Below are 19,537 nucleotides of genomic sequence, written 5' to 3'. Positions count from 1 at the left end.
CGGGCAGACCGACGAAAATTCTTGAGGCTGAGCGCGCCGCCCGAAAGGGGCGGGGCCATGGGGCGCCCCGCCCCCAGCCCTTTGTGACGTAGAACAATGCCTGCCACGCGTCGGAACTCAGCTGCCTTGGCAGCGACTGGGCACGACTGACACGCGTGAAGGAACGCGGTGGTCATCTGAGGCCAACTTCAGGAATCATGCCGCTTCTGTTAAGATTAATCGTTTTCTTTTATGTATGGGGCATTTTTACCGCTCAGGGACAAAAGGAAGAGGAGAGCACAGAGGAAGTGAAGATCGAAGTTTTGCATCGTCCAGAAAACTGTTCTAAGACAAGCAAGAAGGGAGACCTGCTAAATGCCCATTACGACGGCTTCTTGGCTAAAGACGGTTCGAAGTTCTACTGCAGGTAAGAAAGGCTGTGAACTGCTCTGGCGTCCTGTTGATGCATGAAATCCAGGCTTCCTCTACTAACCAGAAGCTACGTGGTTGGTTGATTGGTTCTCGTTATTTAACAGGAAGAGTTGAGCCTTTTATTCCGGGGGGGAGAGGGGGCGGGGGGAATTCCTACTGATATGCAGTAGTTCCCTGTTGAACTATTACTTGTTAAATTATTAAAAATGGTGGCCCACGAGATTATCGGAAATACACGACATACAGACGCACCCCGGCCACTGCCACCACCCTTGGGATCCATGGAAGGATAAGTTATGGTACTGTCTGTAAGGATGTTCTCAACATTTTCTTCTGCCATTTTTTGGAGCCTCTTTACAGAGGATTGGGTAGGGTAGGTTAAGAAGCTTCAGAAGCATGATATTTACAGACTATGGACCACTTTCCAAAGGTATCCAAAAACCACAATAACTTTCCCTGGTGTCTTCTGGGCCCTGTGTTCTCTCATGTCACCCCTATAATCTCACCACTGCCTGCTCTGATTTAACTGATCTTTTTACTACTCAAAGGAAGAATGGCTTTTCTTCATCTGTGCTATAACCCTCTAAAGATATGATTGGGGAAAGTTAGTTCTTTTCATTTGGAAGAAAATAGATAAATTTAGTAAGAAAAGATACAAATTTTAGTTATTGTTCAAATGACTTTTTGAGGTTAAACCGGAGCCATCAGTTTTTAGAACAAACTCAGAAAGGTTGAATGAGTTATTTGACAAGCCATGCAGCTAGTTAGAGGCCAGAGACCCATTAAAAAGGTAACTATTGAATAGTTTTTGCAAAATGGCAATAAAAAAGATGGACATGACTCCTAATGATTAGCTTTGGGCAAATCATACTTCTTTCTGGCTATTTTGAAGGAAGTTTGAGCCAAACATCCTGCCAGGAGGTTCAGAATGAATATTAATTTGAAAAAAGAGAAAGGACTCCAATTTTAAATTATAACCTCATGTCCAGAAATATTTTATTTTTTTTTAAAGGTTTTTCATTTATTTGTCATAGGGAGAGATAAAGAGCACAACTGGGGAGAAGCAGGCAGAGGGAGAAGCAGGCTCCCAGCGGAGCAAGGAGTCCAATGTGGGGCTCAATCCTGGGACACTGGGATCATGACCTGAGCAAAAGGCAAGCACTTAACTGACGGAGCCACCCAGACATCCCGCCCAGGTGTATTTTAAAGTTTTATTTCATTTTTCTTAAAATCAGCTTACCTAAGTATTGTTTTTTATTATAGCCGGACACAAAATGAAGGCCACCCCAAATGGTTTGTTCTTGGTGTTGGGCAAGTCATAAAAGGGCTAGACATTGCGATGATGGATATGTGCCCTGGAGAGAAGCGGAAAGTGATTATACCCCCTTCATTTGCATATGGAAAGGAAGGCTATGGTAAGGTGTATTAATATTCTATCTCTAAGTTATATTTAAAAATAAAGCATAGCTTTGGGTATATATCCAAAAGAATTGAAAGCAGGGTCTCAAAGAGATACTGGTATACTCGTGTTCATAGCAGCACCATTCATAAAAAAGTGGAAGCCAAAAGTAGAAGTAACCTAAGTGTCCATTGACAGATGAGTGGATAAACAACATGTGTACACATAAAATAGAGTATTATTCAGCCTTAAAAAGGAAGGAAATTATTCTATATGCTATAACATGGATGAAACTTGAGTACCTTATACTAAATGAAATAAGCCAATCACAAAAAAACCACTATGTGATTTTGCTTGTATGAGGTATTTGGACTAGTCAAATACAAAGAAGAGAGGCTGCCAAGGTGCTGGAGAGAGGCTGGAATAGGCAGAGAAGTGGTTTAATGGGTATAGAGTTTCAGCTCTCCAAGATGAAATAGTTCTAGAGATTGGTTGCACAGCAATGTGAATGCATTGAACTATACAGTTAAAATAGTTACAGTGATAAATTTTATGTTGCATATATTTTCCATAATTAAAAATTTTTGAATGACTAAAAACAAAATTAAAAAACCACAGGGGAAAATAGTTACAGAATCACAGGGACCAATAATCTAGCTGTATCTAGTCCAGTCCAGCTTGGTCCCCACTTTTCACATTTATAGAAAATTAAGACATTTGTTGGAAGATAGCTCTCTGGCCAGAGTTCTTTCCCTCATATAGTGGCAGTACTCATAAAGATCCTATATATTCTATAAGTTCTACCTTAGTCATTTTTTTTCTTTTTTTTTTCAGATTTTATTTATTTATTTGACAGAGAGAGATCACAGGTAGGTAGAGAGGCTGGCAGAGAGAGAGAGAGAGAGAGAGGGAAGCAGGTTCCCCGCTGAGCAGAGAGAGCCCGATGTGGGACCCGATCCCAGTACCCTGAGATCATGACCCGAGCCGAAGGCAGCGGCTTAACCCACTGAGCCACCCAGGCGCCCCATCTACCTTAGTCATTTTTATTGGTTTTAGTACATGTTATTTTATTATTATGTAAATGTCTATATCATATACCTTAGGTAAGCAGTACCAAAGTCAAATTCATAAACCTCAGGAAACTGGAACATATCTTAGAATAAAAGGACAGCACGAGAACATAGTAAAAAGAGCAACTGAATATAAAAAGCTATCAGTCACTAATCCCCGAATTCGGGAACAGCCTTGAAATGTGGAAGAAATGAACTGCTTCTTTCAATATCTTACCTATTTTAAAAATCCTACTATAAGATCTAAGAACCTAGGTAAAGCAGATAAATGGACAAAATTTTGGCAACTGTGTTATTCACCAATAATAAAAATGACCCAACCCTAGAAATAGGCAAGCAGCCTACTAACAAAAAAAACAAAAACAAAAAAACAAAAAACAAAAACACCTTTAAATCTATGGGAACATTTAGTTTCATTAATAATTAAAGAAAGGCAAATTAAAACAAAGTGAGACACCATTTTCACTCATCAGATGATCAAAGGCATCAAAGTTGGCACAGGTATAGAAAGCTAGCATTCTCATACATTATTGCTGGGAATATAAATCACTCTACCTTTCTGGCAATTTCTATCAAGATTTAAAAGCACATATCCTCTGAGCCAGTAGATTCATTTACAGAAATGTACACAGAGGTATATATAAAAGAACATTCATTACAGACTTTTATTTGGTAGCAAAAAACTGGAAAGTACCTGAGAATCCATCCATAGGGAATTAGTCAAATATGATGTATCTATACAATGGATTGTGGTGCAGCCAATAAAAAGAATGCCATAGAGCCAGATGTATTAATATGTTAAAAATAAAGTGGGATGGGGCACCTGGGTGGCTCACTGGGTTAAATGTCGGCCTTCAACCCAGGTCATGATCCCAGGGTCCTGGGATCAAGCCCTGCATCATCATTGAGCTCCCTGCTCAGTGAGGAGTTTGCTTCTCGTTCTCCCTCTGCCCTTACCCGCCTCCTCTGCTCATGCTCTCTCTCCCTCTCTCTCAAAGAGAGAACAAACAAAATAAACAAAATCTTTTTAAAAATAAAATAAATAAAATAAAATAAAGTGGCATAGAATGTATTCATGCAAGGAGTATTTATTGAGCATCAAAGCCAGGCCCTTTCCAGGCATTGAGCATAAAGCCAATGTACAAAGAAGAAACAATTTCCTATCCTCAAAGATCTTACTTGTGAGGGGGAGAATTTCACATATGCATCATGCATCTACACAAATTATATGTGAAAGGATACACAGTCATCTGATGATATTAAGTGTTCCTGAGAAGGAAACCCTGAGGGTCAAGGGTTAGGAGATTTCTTCTTACTCTCTAACATTTTGTACTGTTTAAATTTTTGAAATTGACAAAATTAAAAATGAAGCTGAATAAAGAGAAGTTTTTAAAAGGGGGAAATGGTCAGCCTGACAGAGGGATGGTTTTCACTTTGCATTCTCTATCAGATCCTTGCTCCCTCTTGCTATGTGAAGACTATAATCATTCCCTCCTCATACAATTTAGAACCCTTGCTAACACCACCTATTTGAAATATTTAGTATGTGATTAAAGTCATTACAGATTCATTTTCTATGATGAGATGCTGTCATTACTCCCAAATATTTCGTTGAATGGTTCACCCTCTCTGAGGCTGTTTTGTTAACTCATTGATAGTTGTGATTCCCTCACGTGCTCTTTCCAGCAAGAGGAGGGGCCCACTGCCCCAGATTGGATTGCAGGGAGGTTAGTGGCACAAAACAGACCCAGTCAGACTGAAAACTCCTAAAGAGACAGTTACAGGTGACTATAGCTTCATTCTCAATGCTTTTGACCAATCATTTGGTCCCATCAAAATAGCTCCCATGGAACCATAATATGTATATCCTATTTAGAGTTGCACAGGAATCTGGGAGAGGGAGAGAGGAAAAAAAATTGAAGATAAGTTAAATTGAATGCAGTCCTTGCCCAAAAATATTGTCATAGGTTGAGGCCGATTTTAGGCAAGATGATACAGGTAAAGTTTGCCTTTTCGACTCTTCAGTCTCATTTTAACCACATCCCGCATTAATAGGTGCTTATTCATCCTGTTGGGCCCCGCTTCCCTATAGCAGAAGTCCACGTAGTTACACTTTTTGTAAACTAGTTTATGCTTAGCTATGAATGATTACCCAGGCTGCCTAAGCTATTAATAAACCAGACCCTTACTGCAGAGAGGTACAAGTTTAACTTTGAAGAAGTTAGATGGTATTCAATTTGAGGTGTCCCCAAAAGACATAAAAATGATGAATCTCATTAGTAATACCACCAACGCTGTTGTTTTACACATGAAGAAACTGTGGCCCAACTAAAGTATGTTCTTTGGGACATACTTAATTGCTGGCTTACCTGCATCACGTAGGTAGGATTAGATTACGTAAAAATTGTGGTGGAGACCATACACCACTGCTTAACCAACCACTTCTTGTCAAATAAGCTCTTTTAAATAAGTTGTTATTGAGACCTAACATCAGCTATAACTTTATTTTAGGTAGTACTTGAAGAAGGCTCTCCTCTGTGCAATATCCTTGCTTCATATGACAGAGCACCCTGCATGTCTTGAAATGCATGTGACTTTTTAGTGCTTTAAATTAACAGTACACGTGGTACGTATAGATTCTTTAACTCCTACGTCTTTGATCTGCTTCTCTAAATACAAGTAATTCTATAGCAAATTCACCTTTTTCTCCTTTTTTATGCTCTGATTTCTTTGTATGACAAAGCCTAATTGGCAATATTTTCTGTGTTTCCAGTAGAATTATTTAGAAACTTCATATGGACTTGTAATATTTTTTCTTAAGAAATTTGAATTTGTGTTTTGAGGTTGCCTTATTATCATTAGTTGTTTCCCTGTTGTAAGGAGATTGTAACTGGACAGACTAGGGATGGATTTTGTAAAAATGATCATTGAATTAATCTCTACCTCTTTTTGCTCTAAAGTCAGGTAAGAGGTGGCTACATAACTTGGAACTTCATTAGTCATAGGATGTATGGGTAGATTTTTTTCTATGTCCTGGTTTTGGAGATGACTGATCTATCTCTCCTTTTGGCTGTAACTTTGAAGCTCTTTTCTCTCTGGGTTAAATCAATACTTTAGCAAGAATTCTATTTACTTCAGAGAACAAGCAGCCCATTTAAAAAATAAACCATAGGGGCATTAGTTCAACAAATATTCATTCAACAAATATTAGTGGATGAGACTCTGGGAGAGACTGGGCAATACCGGTGACACAAGCCAACCCCTGCCTCTTAGCACATCATTTCTGCAGGTCATTTCTATGAAATGGTCATCTGAATCAGCCCATAGCTTTCTAAGATCATCTGTGATGTCTTGTGATGTAATAGATGAGTGAATAGGTTAACTTTTTTAAGAGGACTATTCACCTTAATGCTTAATTTTTTTATTGTGATTACAGATTTCATAAAATTGTTACTGTGTTATTCTGTCATTGCACTTATTTTTTAATGTCTGTAAAGGACTGGGAAGACAAATATATTGAAACATATGTTTTATTTATGCTGCCAAATAACTACACAATGTCAATTTTTAGAAGATTACTGATTTACACTTTGAAATCTTTCTGCCCATGCATTTCTTCTCTGCACTAGCTCTTTTCTATATAATGATGGGGTGTATTAATAAAAATTACATGACTTGTATTTATTTTAATTCAATAAGAAATTAATGACCTACTAGGTTCTTAAAACTGATTTGGTTTAAAAACATGGAAATTTTTTTTTAAAATGTTTAGTAAGTGGTTTTTATAAATGTGAAATAATATAGTCATAATGCTATAATGGCTATTTGTGATTAAATATCTGAACCTTATCTTCATGTAAGTTAAACTGTTAAAAATTATACCTTTAGCAGAAGGCAAGATTCCACCTGATGCAACACTGATTTTTGAGATTGAACTTTATGCTGTGACCAAAGGACCACGAAGCATTGAAACATTTAAACAGATAGACACAGACAACGACAGGCAACTCTCTAAAACTGAGGTAATTCAAACAAAGTCTTTTTTTTTCTTCACAATTTAAATAGATCTCTATTACATTGGTTATTTTTAAGTTCTACTGAGCATGGGCTGATTACTTTGCTTTTACAGAGCCGATTACTAAAAAATCTAAGCTCCAAGAAGAAAATGTGCCTTTTTCAACATAAAACTTGTAATGAGTCATCCTGTTCAGTTGCCTTTCTCCCTGCCAGAGGTTCATTAAAATAACAAGCTCATCTCCATAGGGCATTTCCAGTTTTTAGACCGGAACAGAGCTCATTCAAGCAACACCATAGGAATTTGTAATAGTACAAATAATTTCTGCCTTGCAGGACTGTGGGGATTACATGAAACTATGAAAAGAGCTAGTGAGAATTTGAATTGTGTGCACTAGAAAGTTGTAAGCAGGATCCAGGAGTTCCCTAACTAGCTTCCACACTCCAGTTATTTTTTTTAGATTGTATTTATTTATTTGCCAGAGAGAGAGAGAGCATAAGTTGGGGGGTTGCTGCAGACAAAGGGAGAAGCAGGCCCCCCACTGAGCAGGGAACCCAATGTGGGGCTCAATCCCAGGACTCTGGGATCATGACCTGAGCTGAAGGCAGATGCTTAACTGACTGAGCCACCCAGGCGCCCCTCCAGTCAGTCTTCTATATGAATTGGGGGATTAATAAAGATGTCGGAGCAATAATAGTAATTTTCTTTTGTATTTTCTCAGTACCAAGTACTACTAGAAGCACATTAGCATGTGAACTCACTTAATCTTTATGACAGTTTATGAGATATACACATGTCATTATCTCTATGTTATGGAAGGGGAAAATGATGCCCAAGCAGGTTAAGTAACTGGCCTAAGTTCACACCACCCTTAAGTGGCAAAATCAGTCTGGCTCTGCTACTTGGCTCTTTCTTTTTTTTTTTTTCTTTCTGATTGATTTTTATTTTAGAGAGGGGAGAGGCAGAGGGAGAGAGGAATTCAAGCAGACTCTGTGCTGAGCACAACGCCGGACACAGGCCGAGCCGAAACCAAGAGTTGACTGCTTAACCCACCATGCCACCCGATTGTCCACACTACCTTGCTTTTAACCAGGGCCTACATACCTCTTTCAGGGAATTTCCAGTTTGGATGTTTGAGGGCTAATGTTTGTACTACTGAAGGCCAGTGATTGGCTTAGTCCCACTGACTATACCCTTTTTGCTTCAGTTGAGTAACCCATTTGTCTCCCCTTTGTTGGGAGACAGTTTAACAAGCATGACTCTACCACCTCAGTAACAAAAGGTCCCTGAGGGGTTGATTTCCAGAGACAGGTGTGCTCCCTCTCCAGTCCTTCCCCCACCCTGATTCTACTTCCTCCTCTAGGATATTAGTAAGGACTTGCCCCTGAAGCTCCTTTGTTGCTCAGCAGTGGGAGAGGGATATGTGAATGAAAACATCCCTTGTTCCTTAAGGAGGAGGACAATTAGTGGAGTGGCAAATCCATCCAGCACGTACTTGGCGTTGACTCCTTATGAGTTTCAGAGTGAACTGCAGCTGATGAATTCACAAAGTACCCAAGAGCTCAGCCTGTGCATACAAACCATTCGTTATCAGATGTACACAAAGAGGCACATTCTGCAGTATGAATAGTCTTCAGTAGTTCTTATGGGTTCTTTAGTTCTTTCTGGAAAATAAAAGTAGAGAAAGTCCAAAACAGCGACCTGCTTAGCAACAGTCTGTCCAGATGTCTGTCAGGTATCAGCTGTGTTATCACTAGGTTAAGAGTGACTTTCACATGCTTGAATAGTAATAGCTTTCATTGACATCTATAAACATTACTCTAATACTCACATAAATACTACCATAGAGATACTGTTTCCCCTCTTTTACAGATAACAAAATTGAGGTCCAGAGAGGTTAAATTATTTGTCCCAAGACCACACAGTGAGTACATGACAAAGACTAGATTTAAAACATGAACTAGAAGAAACTACCTCCTCTCATCATCAGAAAGATCAATTCAATTCTTTAGTATAAGGTGGGAGAGAAGAGGTACACAGTACTTTTTATTAAATTATGAAGTAGAAATAGTATGGAACTCATTGTCAGCGAAATTAAGGTTATGTTCTTACTGCTGCCTTTTTGTACATTTCCACTAAACTATACTAGAAAAGTGTGTCCTGAGAGTCAGTAATATTGGTTATGAAAATATATTTATTTAGAAACTGAGGAATATTGAGGTTCTTTAAAATTCTTTTCATCTACATAGCATTGTTATGGCTCAACTAGAAGAAAAAAATGTATCTCCCTCAATAGGACTAAAGTCTCACTTGAGAACAGTTCTGTTGATCATTCTAAAATAGTGTACTCATGATGGACTGAGCTGGGATACATACTGCTAAAAACCTCTCAAAGTTCAACTTTAGCTTTAAAAATCCTCTTGCGTTTAAAATACCCAGACTTGCTGAACAGTATCTCCAGATTATTGCACATTGTATTCTTTAGTTATTATATATATTAGCACTTTCCAATGGAAATATGATTGAGTCACGTATATAAAAAAAATTTTAGTAGTCACATCTTAAAAAAGCAAAAAGAAACAGGTGAAATGAATTTTAATACTATGTTTTATCTAACAGTATATCTGAAATATTTCCCCTTCGGCATGAAATCAATGTAAAAATTATAAATATTTTTTATTGTCTTCAAAATATGTTGTGTACTTAACCCTGAGAGTAGCATACCTCTATTTGATCTAGCCACATGTCAAGTGGTTAGTAGTCCCATGTGGTTAGTAGAAATGTCATATTAACGCAGAGAAAGAATACTTAATACCTGTTCTTTATTTGGTCTTATTATTATAGAGATTGCCATAGCTGTATGGATTTGAAGGAGAGTTATAGAATCATAGAAAAGTTAAGAAAATTGAATTTTATTTCAAAACCTATGGTTGAGTTTTATTGATAATTCAATATGTACATTAATTTTAGAGATTATAAAAATACCAATTTGGTTTTTATTCACTAATAGGATTCCTTAAGAATGATTTTCCTCATTTTCCTTTCATAATGTGGACAGTATAGATTATTGGAAAATACTTGGTTTCAACAAAATTCAATTCAAAGGTTAATCTTTGAGTATGTACCACTAACCATCTGTAACCTCAGGGGAAGCTAATTTGAAGATGCTTCTTTTCAGAAAAATTGCTTCAAAGGTTAAAAGAATAAAACCTCAAGTCGTTTTTTAAATTTCTAATATCACTTGTAAGTAGCCTTACCGTTGAGTTTCCTTATGTAAACATTTCCTTAAAGTTACAGAAAATTTACTGTGGTACTTTTTTATTAAAGACATTATTTTGGCCCTCTAGATAAATCACTACCTGCAAAGGGAGTTTGAAAAGGATGATAAGCCACGTGACAAGTCATATCAGAATGCAGTTTTAGAAGATATTTTTAAGAAGAATGATCATGATGGTGATGGCTTCATTTCTTCCAAGGAATACAATGTATATCAACATGATGAACTGTAGCATATTTTTATTTCTAAATTTTCTTAGCTACTTACTGTACTTTATATATAAAACAAAGTCACTTCCCCTAGAATTTGTCTTTTATGTTTTCCTCCCACGAGAATATATTTTGATCCCATCAATACATGTAATTTTGGCATAATAAATGTGTGGTATTTTGCAAATTTAACGTTCAGGAAAAGTATAATTGTGTTTCCTATTGCTTTATTCTGTGAACACAAATTGCATCACCAAGAAATAGACCACATCCCACTGGGCAGTTTTCCCCCTTCAGGAAGCAAGAGGACATCTATGTCAAAATCTACAAGCTCTTTCCAGCTCCAACCTTAACAACATGTAAAAGTGTTAAATACCCAATTTTTAACATTTTAATTGTAAAAATGTCCCATTATATTGAAAATATTCAATAGGACCCAGGAATTAACATTTCATTTGTTTATACATTTCACAGCATTACAAGTAGAAGCATATAAAAATCACAGAACTAAACAAATACTCCTTTTGGATGCATATAAGAAAGTATTAGTTGTATACCTCTGTCCCACAGAGAGCCTTAAACACAGTTTCTCTACTTTTTGGTGCAAGCTCTGGTCTTTGGTCATTATTCCAATGGGGAATGCTTAAAGGCAATTGACCAGACCAAAGGCTTTGTGCCTCTTACATAGCAGACATAATAAAATCTATACTGTTCTGAGTCTGTACTCCTTCAGACATCATTATAAATGTGCTACCTCCTCTTCCTTCTTGTAGGCCTTTAGATCTATCATCCCTAACTTTTTGTCTTGATCGTTTTAAATTAATGCCATGGTTTTCCTTAATTTCCGGTTCCCTTTCTCTATGTATCTCTACCCTATGCCACTTCATTTTATGATGTCCTTGTTCTTGATCATGACTGAGCCTTACAAACTGGTACCCCATCAAATTTTTGAAAATGTGTACAATTTATTTTACACATGAGGGTATCAAATGGGGATACAAACTGGGATATACACTTCAGTGGCAGTTTTGCATCATGGTCAAATCATGACATCCAACTTGTTGAGAATAGGAGGTAAGAGATGCTGTAGATCACACTGGTGTCAAAGAAAGTGCATGTTATTTATTGGACCATGGAAGGTTTTGCCCATTGCGTATGTAGAAAACTATGTCAGGCATTAAATAGCTCTGCTCCAAACAAGTGAGTTCAAACCAAAGCTTTTTCCATTTTCCATTTTCCATTTTCCAAACCATTGTTCAGTGTTTGTCTTTAAACTCTTTAACTACACTGCCCCAAATGCTATTATCTAAAAGTTCAGGGGTAAGGCAAAACCCACCAGATTGACAGATATCACGTATGCATAGCACAGAGTTTGACACTTCATAAAACCAACACCTTGGGTTTTGGTTTCCTTTCCTCCCAAGAGTGCTTCGTACCTGTACCCAATTTTGTAACTCCTCCTCACTTGCTCAACTGCCAGTTCTTGTTTCTTGACTTCCCTCAGGAAAATCTGCTCCGTTGGAACGAAGTTGGTGATTCAATATTATGTTTTGGTTTGGAAACTGCCCCTATTCTTAAAAAAAAGTCACTAGAGCATTTTGCAATCAGTATACTCCTATTTGCCTTTGAGTCATATATTCGGCTCAAACCACCAACACAGTGGAAGAAGAAACGGAAATCATTCCATAATGAAGAAAACTTTGTAATTCTGTCCTTTCTGTCCCATTGTTTTCCAAATGCTTTTAAACTTCTGTTTTTAAAAATTATAGATGAAGTAAAATGGAGATTGATTCTAAAACTCTGGTCAAATTTAAATAAGTAAAAATTTAATCATTCTACATACATAATCAGGCATTTTATAGTTACCCAATTGCTTTACACTTTCACAGGTGTATATCTCATAGTGAATGCTGTCGCTACATTTTGAGTTCTAGAATTTTCATTACTTCTGCAATTATTATAATAAGGGTATATAATAAATTAATAATTTAGGTTGTTTGTGTATGAAAAATCTCAGATGTTTTATAGGGTGGATGAAAAAGATCTCTCAGAACTGAATATATTAAATATTTTAAACATTTTCAGAGGAGAAAGATAGAGGTGTCCTAGTGGTCTTAACTTTAAAATGACAGTAGTGAGTTTCTATAAGGAGAAAACTAGTGAGCCTGTGCACATTTCACAATAGCACACTGCTCTCAGTCACCCTGTGAACTATGTCCATAAAACCCCACCCAGAGCTCAATGTGCTTTTCATTTGATACCACAATTAAACATTTAGGATTACATTAAATTATTAACACATTTTTCTCATTTTACCAGACCTAAGGCAATGGTTAAAGCATCATAAAGTCATCACTTCTAACCTCTTGTCATTCTTAAATGTTGAATTAAAAATCAACTAAAGATAAAATTGATATTTAGAAAAATCACTATGTAATAAAGTTATCTAAAATGATAGCCGAATCCCAAATATAATTTTAAAGTAACTGGTAGATTTCAGGAAGGAACATCTATATTTTGAATTTTATATTTAACCTTTTTTTACACAAACAATATTAATCTTTATGACAATTTGTAGGCCAGATACTATTATCATCTCCATGTTTATAGAGGAAGAAAATGATGTCCAGACAGGTTAATTTCTTTTTCCTCCCCCTCTTTAATTTGCCACAATTCATCAAAGCATACCAAATGATTTTGGAAAGGTATGTGGCACAGTTGCACCTAAAACACTACGTTCACTTTCCACTTTATTTCATCCTCTTGTGCCAAACATCAAAACAAGGAACTGCATGAAGTCTCACATACTTCTGCCCATCGACAGAGCACTGAAAGCACCCATAAACTGTCTCCCTTTTAAAGTTTCCCATCCCACAGAGTATGCAAGGTCCTTTTGGAATGTTGTGATTAAGCAAGTTAACTCGGATATGGGTCCCTTCTTTGAGAGAAATATCAGTCATGCTGAGAGGTTTGTCATAGTAGTCAGAAAACAGATCATCTAAGTAAAGCTGGGAGCGAGAAATGGCATCCATCACTCTTCTATCTGAAAGCACAAAAGCAAAGAAATGTGTTAGAAGTCACATTAGAAATATATAACCAAACCCCATTTACAAATACGTGAATCTAAACCATCTGTCATGAAATGATTTGGCTTTTAGATTTAAAATCCTCAACAGACAAGGAGTACTGATTAGACAAACTCAAGTTTTAATCCAAGAGGAAAATAGACATTTGAAATACTCTATAACGGACATACTTCTCTCAAATAGTATATTCCTCAGTCTGTAGAGCAGCGCGAACGTTGCTGTTTCTTCCCTCTCAAATCCTCCTTTTGACACTGAAGTGACACAAAGGTCTATAAAAAAAAATTTTAGAAGATGCTATGACTTGGACAACTCAAATTTCATTGGGAGTTTTAGTTGTGGCTGATGAACGCTGGTACATGCCATTCACTGTATTTTTTTAATTAAATTTTATATATTTTTAGAAAAGTTAATATTCATATGGCACAAAATCCAGACTACAAAAGGAAGATATGGTAACAAGTCTCCAGTATACCCTAGACCCCAGCCTCAGTTTTCCACCCACAAGTAACCACTGTTAAGTTTCCAGAGTATAGTTCCAGATATACTCAGTATATTTTATAAGCATAAAAGAATATATGTGTGTGTGTGTGTGTGTGTGTGTGTGTAGGCTCATACACACATAAAAGAACGTGTGTGTGTGTGTGTGTGTGTGTGTGTGTGTGTGTGTATTAGGCTCAAATAGTTATACACTAAGCACATTTCTTAAAAATATCTCTTAGACATTCTTCCATGTCAGAGCCCATATCTCATTCTTCTTAATGGTTTCATAATATTCCATAGTTATGGATGCACCATTATTGAACTATTAATTGGTAATAGATCTTAAGATTATTTCCAATCTTTCACTCTTACAAACTGAATATCCTTACACCCATATCACTTCCATTATGTTTAAGTATATTTGTAGGATAAATTCCCAAAAGCGTATGCACATTTTAAATTTCAATACCTGTGTCAGTTCTATCAGTTTATACTCCTAAAGATCAATATAATTGTAAAAACCTACAACTGAAATGTCCCAAATAGACTGTAATTAGCATGTTTTGTCATGTTTCTGGACTTCCCATTCTCACTTCTCACAAAACTACAGAAACAAACAGGTCTAAAAATGTCTACGAATTACTATGGTGAGGGGGCTCCCTTGCCCATCCTTTGAGGCGCAGGCCTCTTAAAGACCCGTGAAAAGTCTAAAGCGAGCTACACTATTATATAAGGTATACAAGGCATTCTGGAGGGGAAAGACAATTTTAGGGTAAGCATTTATACTGTCAAAATTATTTTTTAGGGAGAGTTGGGGGGAAACTGGATCCATGAGAGGTAAAGCTGAAAAGAATTTGTCTTCAGGTATCTTAGTTTGGACACACAGACTCTGACAGGCATCTTAACTACCTACCCACTCCTTTATTTGCTGTCTTCAAAAACGACCTATTAGAAGATCATTTATTATCTCCTCATGTAAGTCAAGAAAAACTTTGTCAGTGGATTGCATGTGAGCTCTTCTCTATAATCGCACATGGGGTGGTAGGGAGTCTGCAGCGTTCCCCAAAAAGCAGAAAAGAGGGAGCGGGTAAGTGGAACCGGAAGGTCTTTCCCAGCTGCTTTAGCCAAGCGTAAGACTGACAGTACCGAGAGTATCATTCTTCCTGAATTACGTAGAGAGGGTGTGTATGTGTTTGCTTCCCATTAAATTCTTCTTAAAAGTATAATCATTTCAGTGTTTCATGCAAATCATTCACTTACCAAAGGCACCATCCAAGTAAATGAAGAGTTCAAAAACACTGAAAGCTATGGTTGTGTGTGCTGGAAAAACAATAGCTTTGTCCCTTCCCTTGGGATTCTGTTCATCCATAAAATGAAACTATAGTAAATAAGTAAATAACATTATTAAGGGGCATAACACATAAGGAGAGCTTTTTGGAGAAGCAAAACATTTCATACAATCTTACTGATAAGACAAAAACAAATTACATTATATGTTTATAAAAAATTTTTTTAAAAATGTGAAAAAAAAAAGACAAAAACAAATTATCCCATTGAATTTAACTGTCTATACCAGAAGTCCAAATGATCCAATGGAGGTCTCACAATCCAGGCAATACCACTCACCACTTTCTCACTAACATTGGTCCTAGGGCCAATGAGTAGTGCTGCCGCAACAGTAATGCTGACATAGACACCTTTTCCTTTCAACTACAAACCAACTGTTTAAGAGCTACAGTTGTTTTTAGCCTACTCTGTCGATTGTTCCAAAGTTCCTAGAGTTTTCAGCAGCTTTCCAAAGCAATCATCAATTTATTTACCAAAATAATCTCCAACAATTAAATAAATATTTCAATTTGTGCCCCCAGAATGATCCAATGTTAAACAACTCAGTGGACAGCTAAATGTAGCCACTGACTAAACAGAACTTTAATTTGCAAAGATTCAAAAAGTTTTTCATTGGACTCTTTTTCTAACAAATGATTTTGGTAAGACGAATCAAGTCATTATTATGTGTCATTACTATGTGAATGACAAAGACAATACTATGCTGAGAACTAAACACAAGTAACTTCCAAGATTTTTTTGTTGTTGTTGTTCTAGGTATTTAACACTGAATGAAGCATGTTTGAACATTCACAATATTATTTTAGAAAAGTTAAAAAAATATAAAATCGACTTTTTAAAAATGCAATATAAAGTACTTCACTTAAAAATAAAATCAAGAATTCAACATAAGCATTCAAACTTTATTCTTAAAACATCATTTAAATAGTCATAGAAGGAACTCCAATATGCATTACTTCATAAGGATTAGTGTTTTGTTTGCATTATGTTACACATTCAGAATTGAAGTTTTCTTGGATTTTTTAAACATTCTAAAACAAAGCCATTACTGTGCAAAATCCTATATACCCTTGTAATTCTTTAATCTCAACACTTGACAAAACACACACATCTCATTAGACACTGAGTACTTTTTAAAAATTCTCATTGCACATTTTTAGTAAGAGAAACCTCATGAGTGTGGTTTACCCGCATGGCTTCCCCACGAATTCCAGCATGCACAGACAGTGAGCACTGTCGTGTGGTTCGAATGCTTTCCATGACCACACACAATACTGCCTTTCTGCTGTTCCTTGCCTGACGTATCAAGCTGTGGTCAAAATTAATTTTTCTAGAATAAAGAATAGAGATATTCACAAGAATGTCACATTCTAATTCTATATAACCGAGTACGTTTCTTGCTGTCATGTGTTACTCATTCATGGTCCACCTTAACTAAAAACAAATCAAGGCAGGTCTAATACAAATCAGAAAATATGCTCCATAGCCACTAGTAATCTGCCTCTCCTTTGTCTTTTCTTAAAACATGCTTATTATAGGAGTCTGTTGGAAGAGATTCCCTTAGAATATCTGTTGGAAGCAGATTTGTGTATTCTTTTTTTTAAGATTTGTTTTTATTTGAGAGAGAGAGAGCACAAGCAGAGGGAGGGACAGAAGAAGAAGAGAGAAGGAGAGAATCCTCAAGCAGACACCCTACCGAGCACAGAGCCAGACACAGGGCTCAATCCCAGGACCCTGAGATCATGACCTGAGTTGAAATCAAGAGTCAGCCACTTAACTCACTGAGCTGACCAGGTGCCACAGTGTATCCTTTTAATCTAATAACTTAGTACCTATGTATAGGACCAAAGCAATTTTGTGGAACAATTAAAAAAAAAATCTGTTTAAACCATGTGATTTTTTTTTTTTTTTTTTTTTTTGGATATCTACCCTTATCTAAGGTCTGGATAAATTGCTAATTTGTATATTTCAAGCAAATAAAGCAAATAAATTACATTAGACAATATACATAACCTGAATATTTTCAGCATTGTTTATAACAAAGTTTATACAATTAAAATACTTAATGGAAACACTGAAGCATATTAAATATTCTTCTACTGACCTTGTAGTAATTTCCTTGAGTAATGTTGACACTTCCACTTCATGTTTGGTCACCACACCAAAGGAAGCTTTTACTGCCACAGAATCTGATCCAGTGACATTAATCCCAACGTCATTCACAATATGGTTGCCTCGCCTTCCATAGAGTGAAACATCTGATTCATCTTCATAATTCAGTAACTGATAAGATGAAATACCTTTATGAAAAGGAAATCAATATTTTTAAATGTCTTGACTTCATCTAATATAGATTATTTATAGTAATGCATTAATTTACTATGTAAGACTCCATTACATAAACATTGAGAAAGGTGATGTTTCACACTGAGATTTAAAGTAGCAACTCATTTAAATGAAAAAATTACATGTTTATATACATTATGACCTTATTGTTAAAACACATAAACATGTTTTTTTGAAGATTTTATTTATTTCTTTGACACAGAGAGAGAGAGAGAGAGAGTGCACAAGCAGGGGGAGCAGCAGGCCGAGGCAGAGGGAGAAACAGTCTCTCTGCTGAGCAGGGAGCCTGAGCAGAGTCCAGGGATCCCAGGACTCTGGGATCATGACATGAGCCCAAGGCAGACATTTAACCGACTAAGCCACCCAATTGCCCCAAAACAGTCAAACATCTTAAATCATGTAAAATACCACTCCTGCTAGAGAATGAACTCTTTTTTAAAAAATCAACTTTTTTTGAGTGTAGTTAACACTCAATGTTACATGAATTTCAGGTATACAACATAGTGATTCAACAAATTTATGCATTATGCCATAATTACCACAAATGTAGCTACCACCTGTCACCACATAATACTATTAAATATTATTAACTAAAAAAATTTTAATTAAAAAATTAAATAGCAACTCAATTAATTTACAACAACAAAAAAATAGAGTACTTAAATGAGAACTCAATTTCTTTGTTCAACCAAAAGAACTCTGAAAGCTGTAAGATCCACTGAATGGTTGAAAGAAAAACAAGTGTTTATAACTAATTTGTCAAAATGTCAATTTATTTTCTAATCTAGCCTGTAAACTACAATTCAGTTGACCAATTGCAATAACTGAGTCATAAGAAATAAATGTAAATTACTTTCATCTCATTTGACCCTGTGAGATAGGTAAGACTAAGTAATATCCCACTTTATAGATAAAGAAATATATTATTTTGTCATATTCTAAATTGATTCAGTTTAAACAGTCTATAAAATACTCGAAAGAAAATTACACAATAAATAATTTCACAAAATAGGTTGGAAAATTATTCAACCAATGAGATTTGATACTACACAAATTTAGATATTATTAATCTTAATCTTAATACTACTATCTTAAGAAAAGTTGCTTTTATCAATGTGCAAATATTACAAATATTAGTACATACAACGGATATTTAAAATGTCATTAATACAGCTGAATGAGTAGTCACTCCCAAACAGATATTTAAACTTACCAGCTGAAATTTCTCTGTCTCCCAGAAGAATATCTTTCAGTGTAAAAGGTGTTGAGGTAAATTTATACCTAGGAAAGAGAAAGCATCGCTTCTTTTTTACCACCAGACTTAGAGGTTGGTATTTGTCAGCCTCACTGAGGCTTGGAACAGGAACTAATCTCCCTCCATCTCCAACTTGCTTGACAAAGCTCTTGGTAGCCGCAGCAAACATATTATTATGGTATCAAAACGTCCTCAACTGCAACCCTCCAATAACAATCCATACTTTCAAAGAAAGCCAGGCACACACCTCAGACTTGCTTGATTTTAAATATAATTGAACACATTAAAAATACAAAACATGGTTTCACCAAGTAGCATACCAGTGTACAATTCACAACACTGCCTCTCTTGGTGTGCTCACGTAATGAATTATAGATCAACAGTGTTAAATGATATATTGCGAGCAAGTCAGTTGGAACTGCAGTCAATAAGCTTATGCAGAAAACTACTAATTTTAAAATACTACCAGTGTCCTTGATGAGGGTTGCTGTTGATGGTAGTATGCCAGTTTTGAGGAAACCTATAGCTCTATGGGAACAAGGCAATTGAGGCACTAACATTAGCCCTGGATACCATCTGCAGTGGACCTAGTCCAAAGGGAATTCCTTCACAACAACATCATGCCAAGTGTGGCAACATTAA

General features: G+C 36.2%; 2 protein-coding genes across 4 annotated transcripts; one reads left to right on the top strand and one right to left on the bottom strand.

Moving 5' to 3' along the window:
* Positions 1–60: 60 nt before the first annotated feature.
* On the top strand, positions 61–10,591 carry FKBP7 (FKBP prolyl isomerase 7). 3 transcript variants are annotated; one of them, XM_032356074.1, is made up of 5 exons: positions 61–406; positions 1,675–1,826; positions 6,769–6,902; positions 8,768–8,819; positions 10,243–10,365. In XM_032356074.1, exons 1-5 carry the CDS (start codon positions 198–200, stop codon positions 10,269–10,271), a joined length of 576 nt encoding a protein of 191 aa, XP_032211965.1. In that variant the 5' UTR covers positions 61–197; the 3' UTR covers positions 10,272–10,365. The 3 variants fall into 3 exon arrangements, with proteins under 3 accessions (XP_032211965.1, XP_032211964.1, XP_032211963.1); XM_032356073.1 differs by lacking the exon at positions 8,768–8,819 and having other exon boundaries at positions 6,772–6,902; positions 10,243–10,591; XM_032356072.1 differs by lacking the exon at positions 8,768–8,819 and having other exon boundaries at positions 10,243–10,591.
* Positions 10,592–13,131: 2,540 nt separating this feature from the next.
* PJVK (pejvakin) lies at positions 13,132–19,064 on the bottom strand. The gene is made up of 6 exons (XM_032355617.1): positions 18,854–19,064; positions 17,399–17,594; positions 16,483–16,624; positions 15,208–15,325; positions 13,638–13,736; positions 13,132–13,424 (listed from the first exon to the last, which is right to left on the bottom strand). The coding sequence occupies exons 1-6, from the start codon at positions 19,062–19,064 to the stop codon at positions 13,132–13,134; spliced, it is 1,059 nt and encodes a 352-aa protein (XP_032211508.1).
* Between the last annotated feature and the right edge of the window lie 473 nt (positions 19,065–19,537).

This window comes from Mustela erminea, chromosome 8 (assembly GCF_009829155.1).
Source record: "Mustela erminea isolate mMusErm1 chromosome 8, mMusErm1.Pri, whole genome shotgun sequence".
Classification (NCBI taxonomy): Eukaryota; Metazoa; Chordata; class Mammalia; order Carnivora; family Mustelidae; genus Mustela; species Mustela erminea.
Note: the sequence above shows the minus strand (reverse complement) of the source record. Positions and strands in the feature narration are given on the sequence as shown.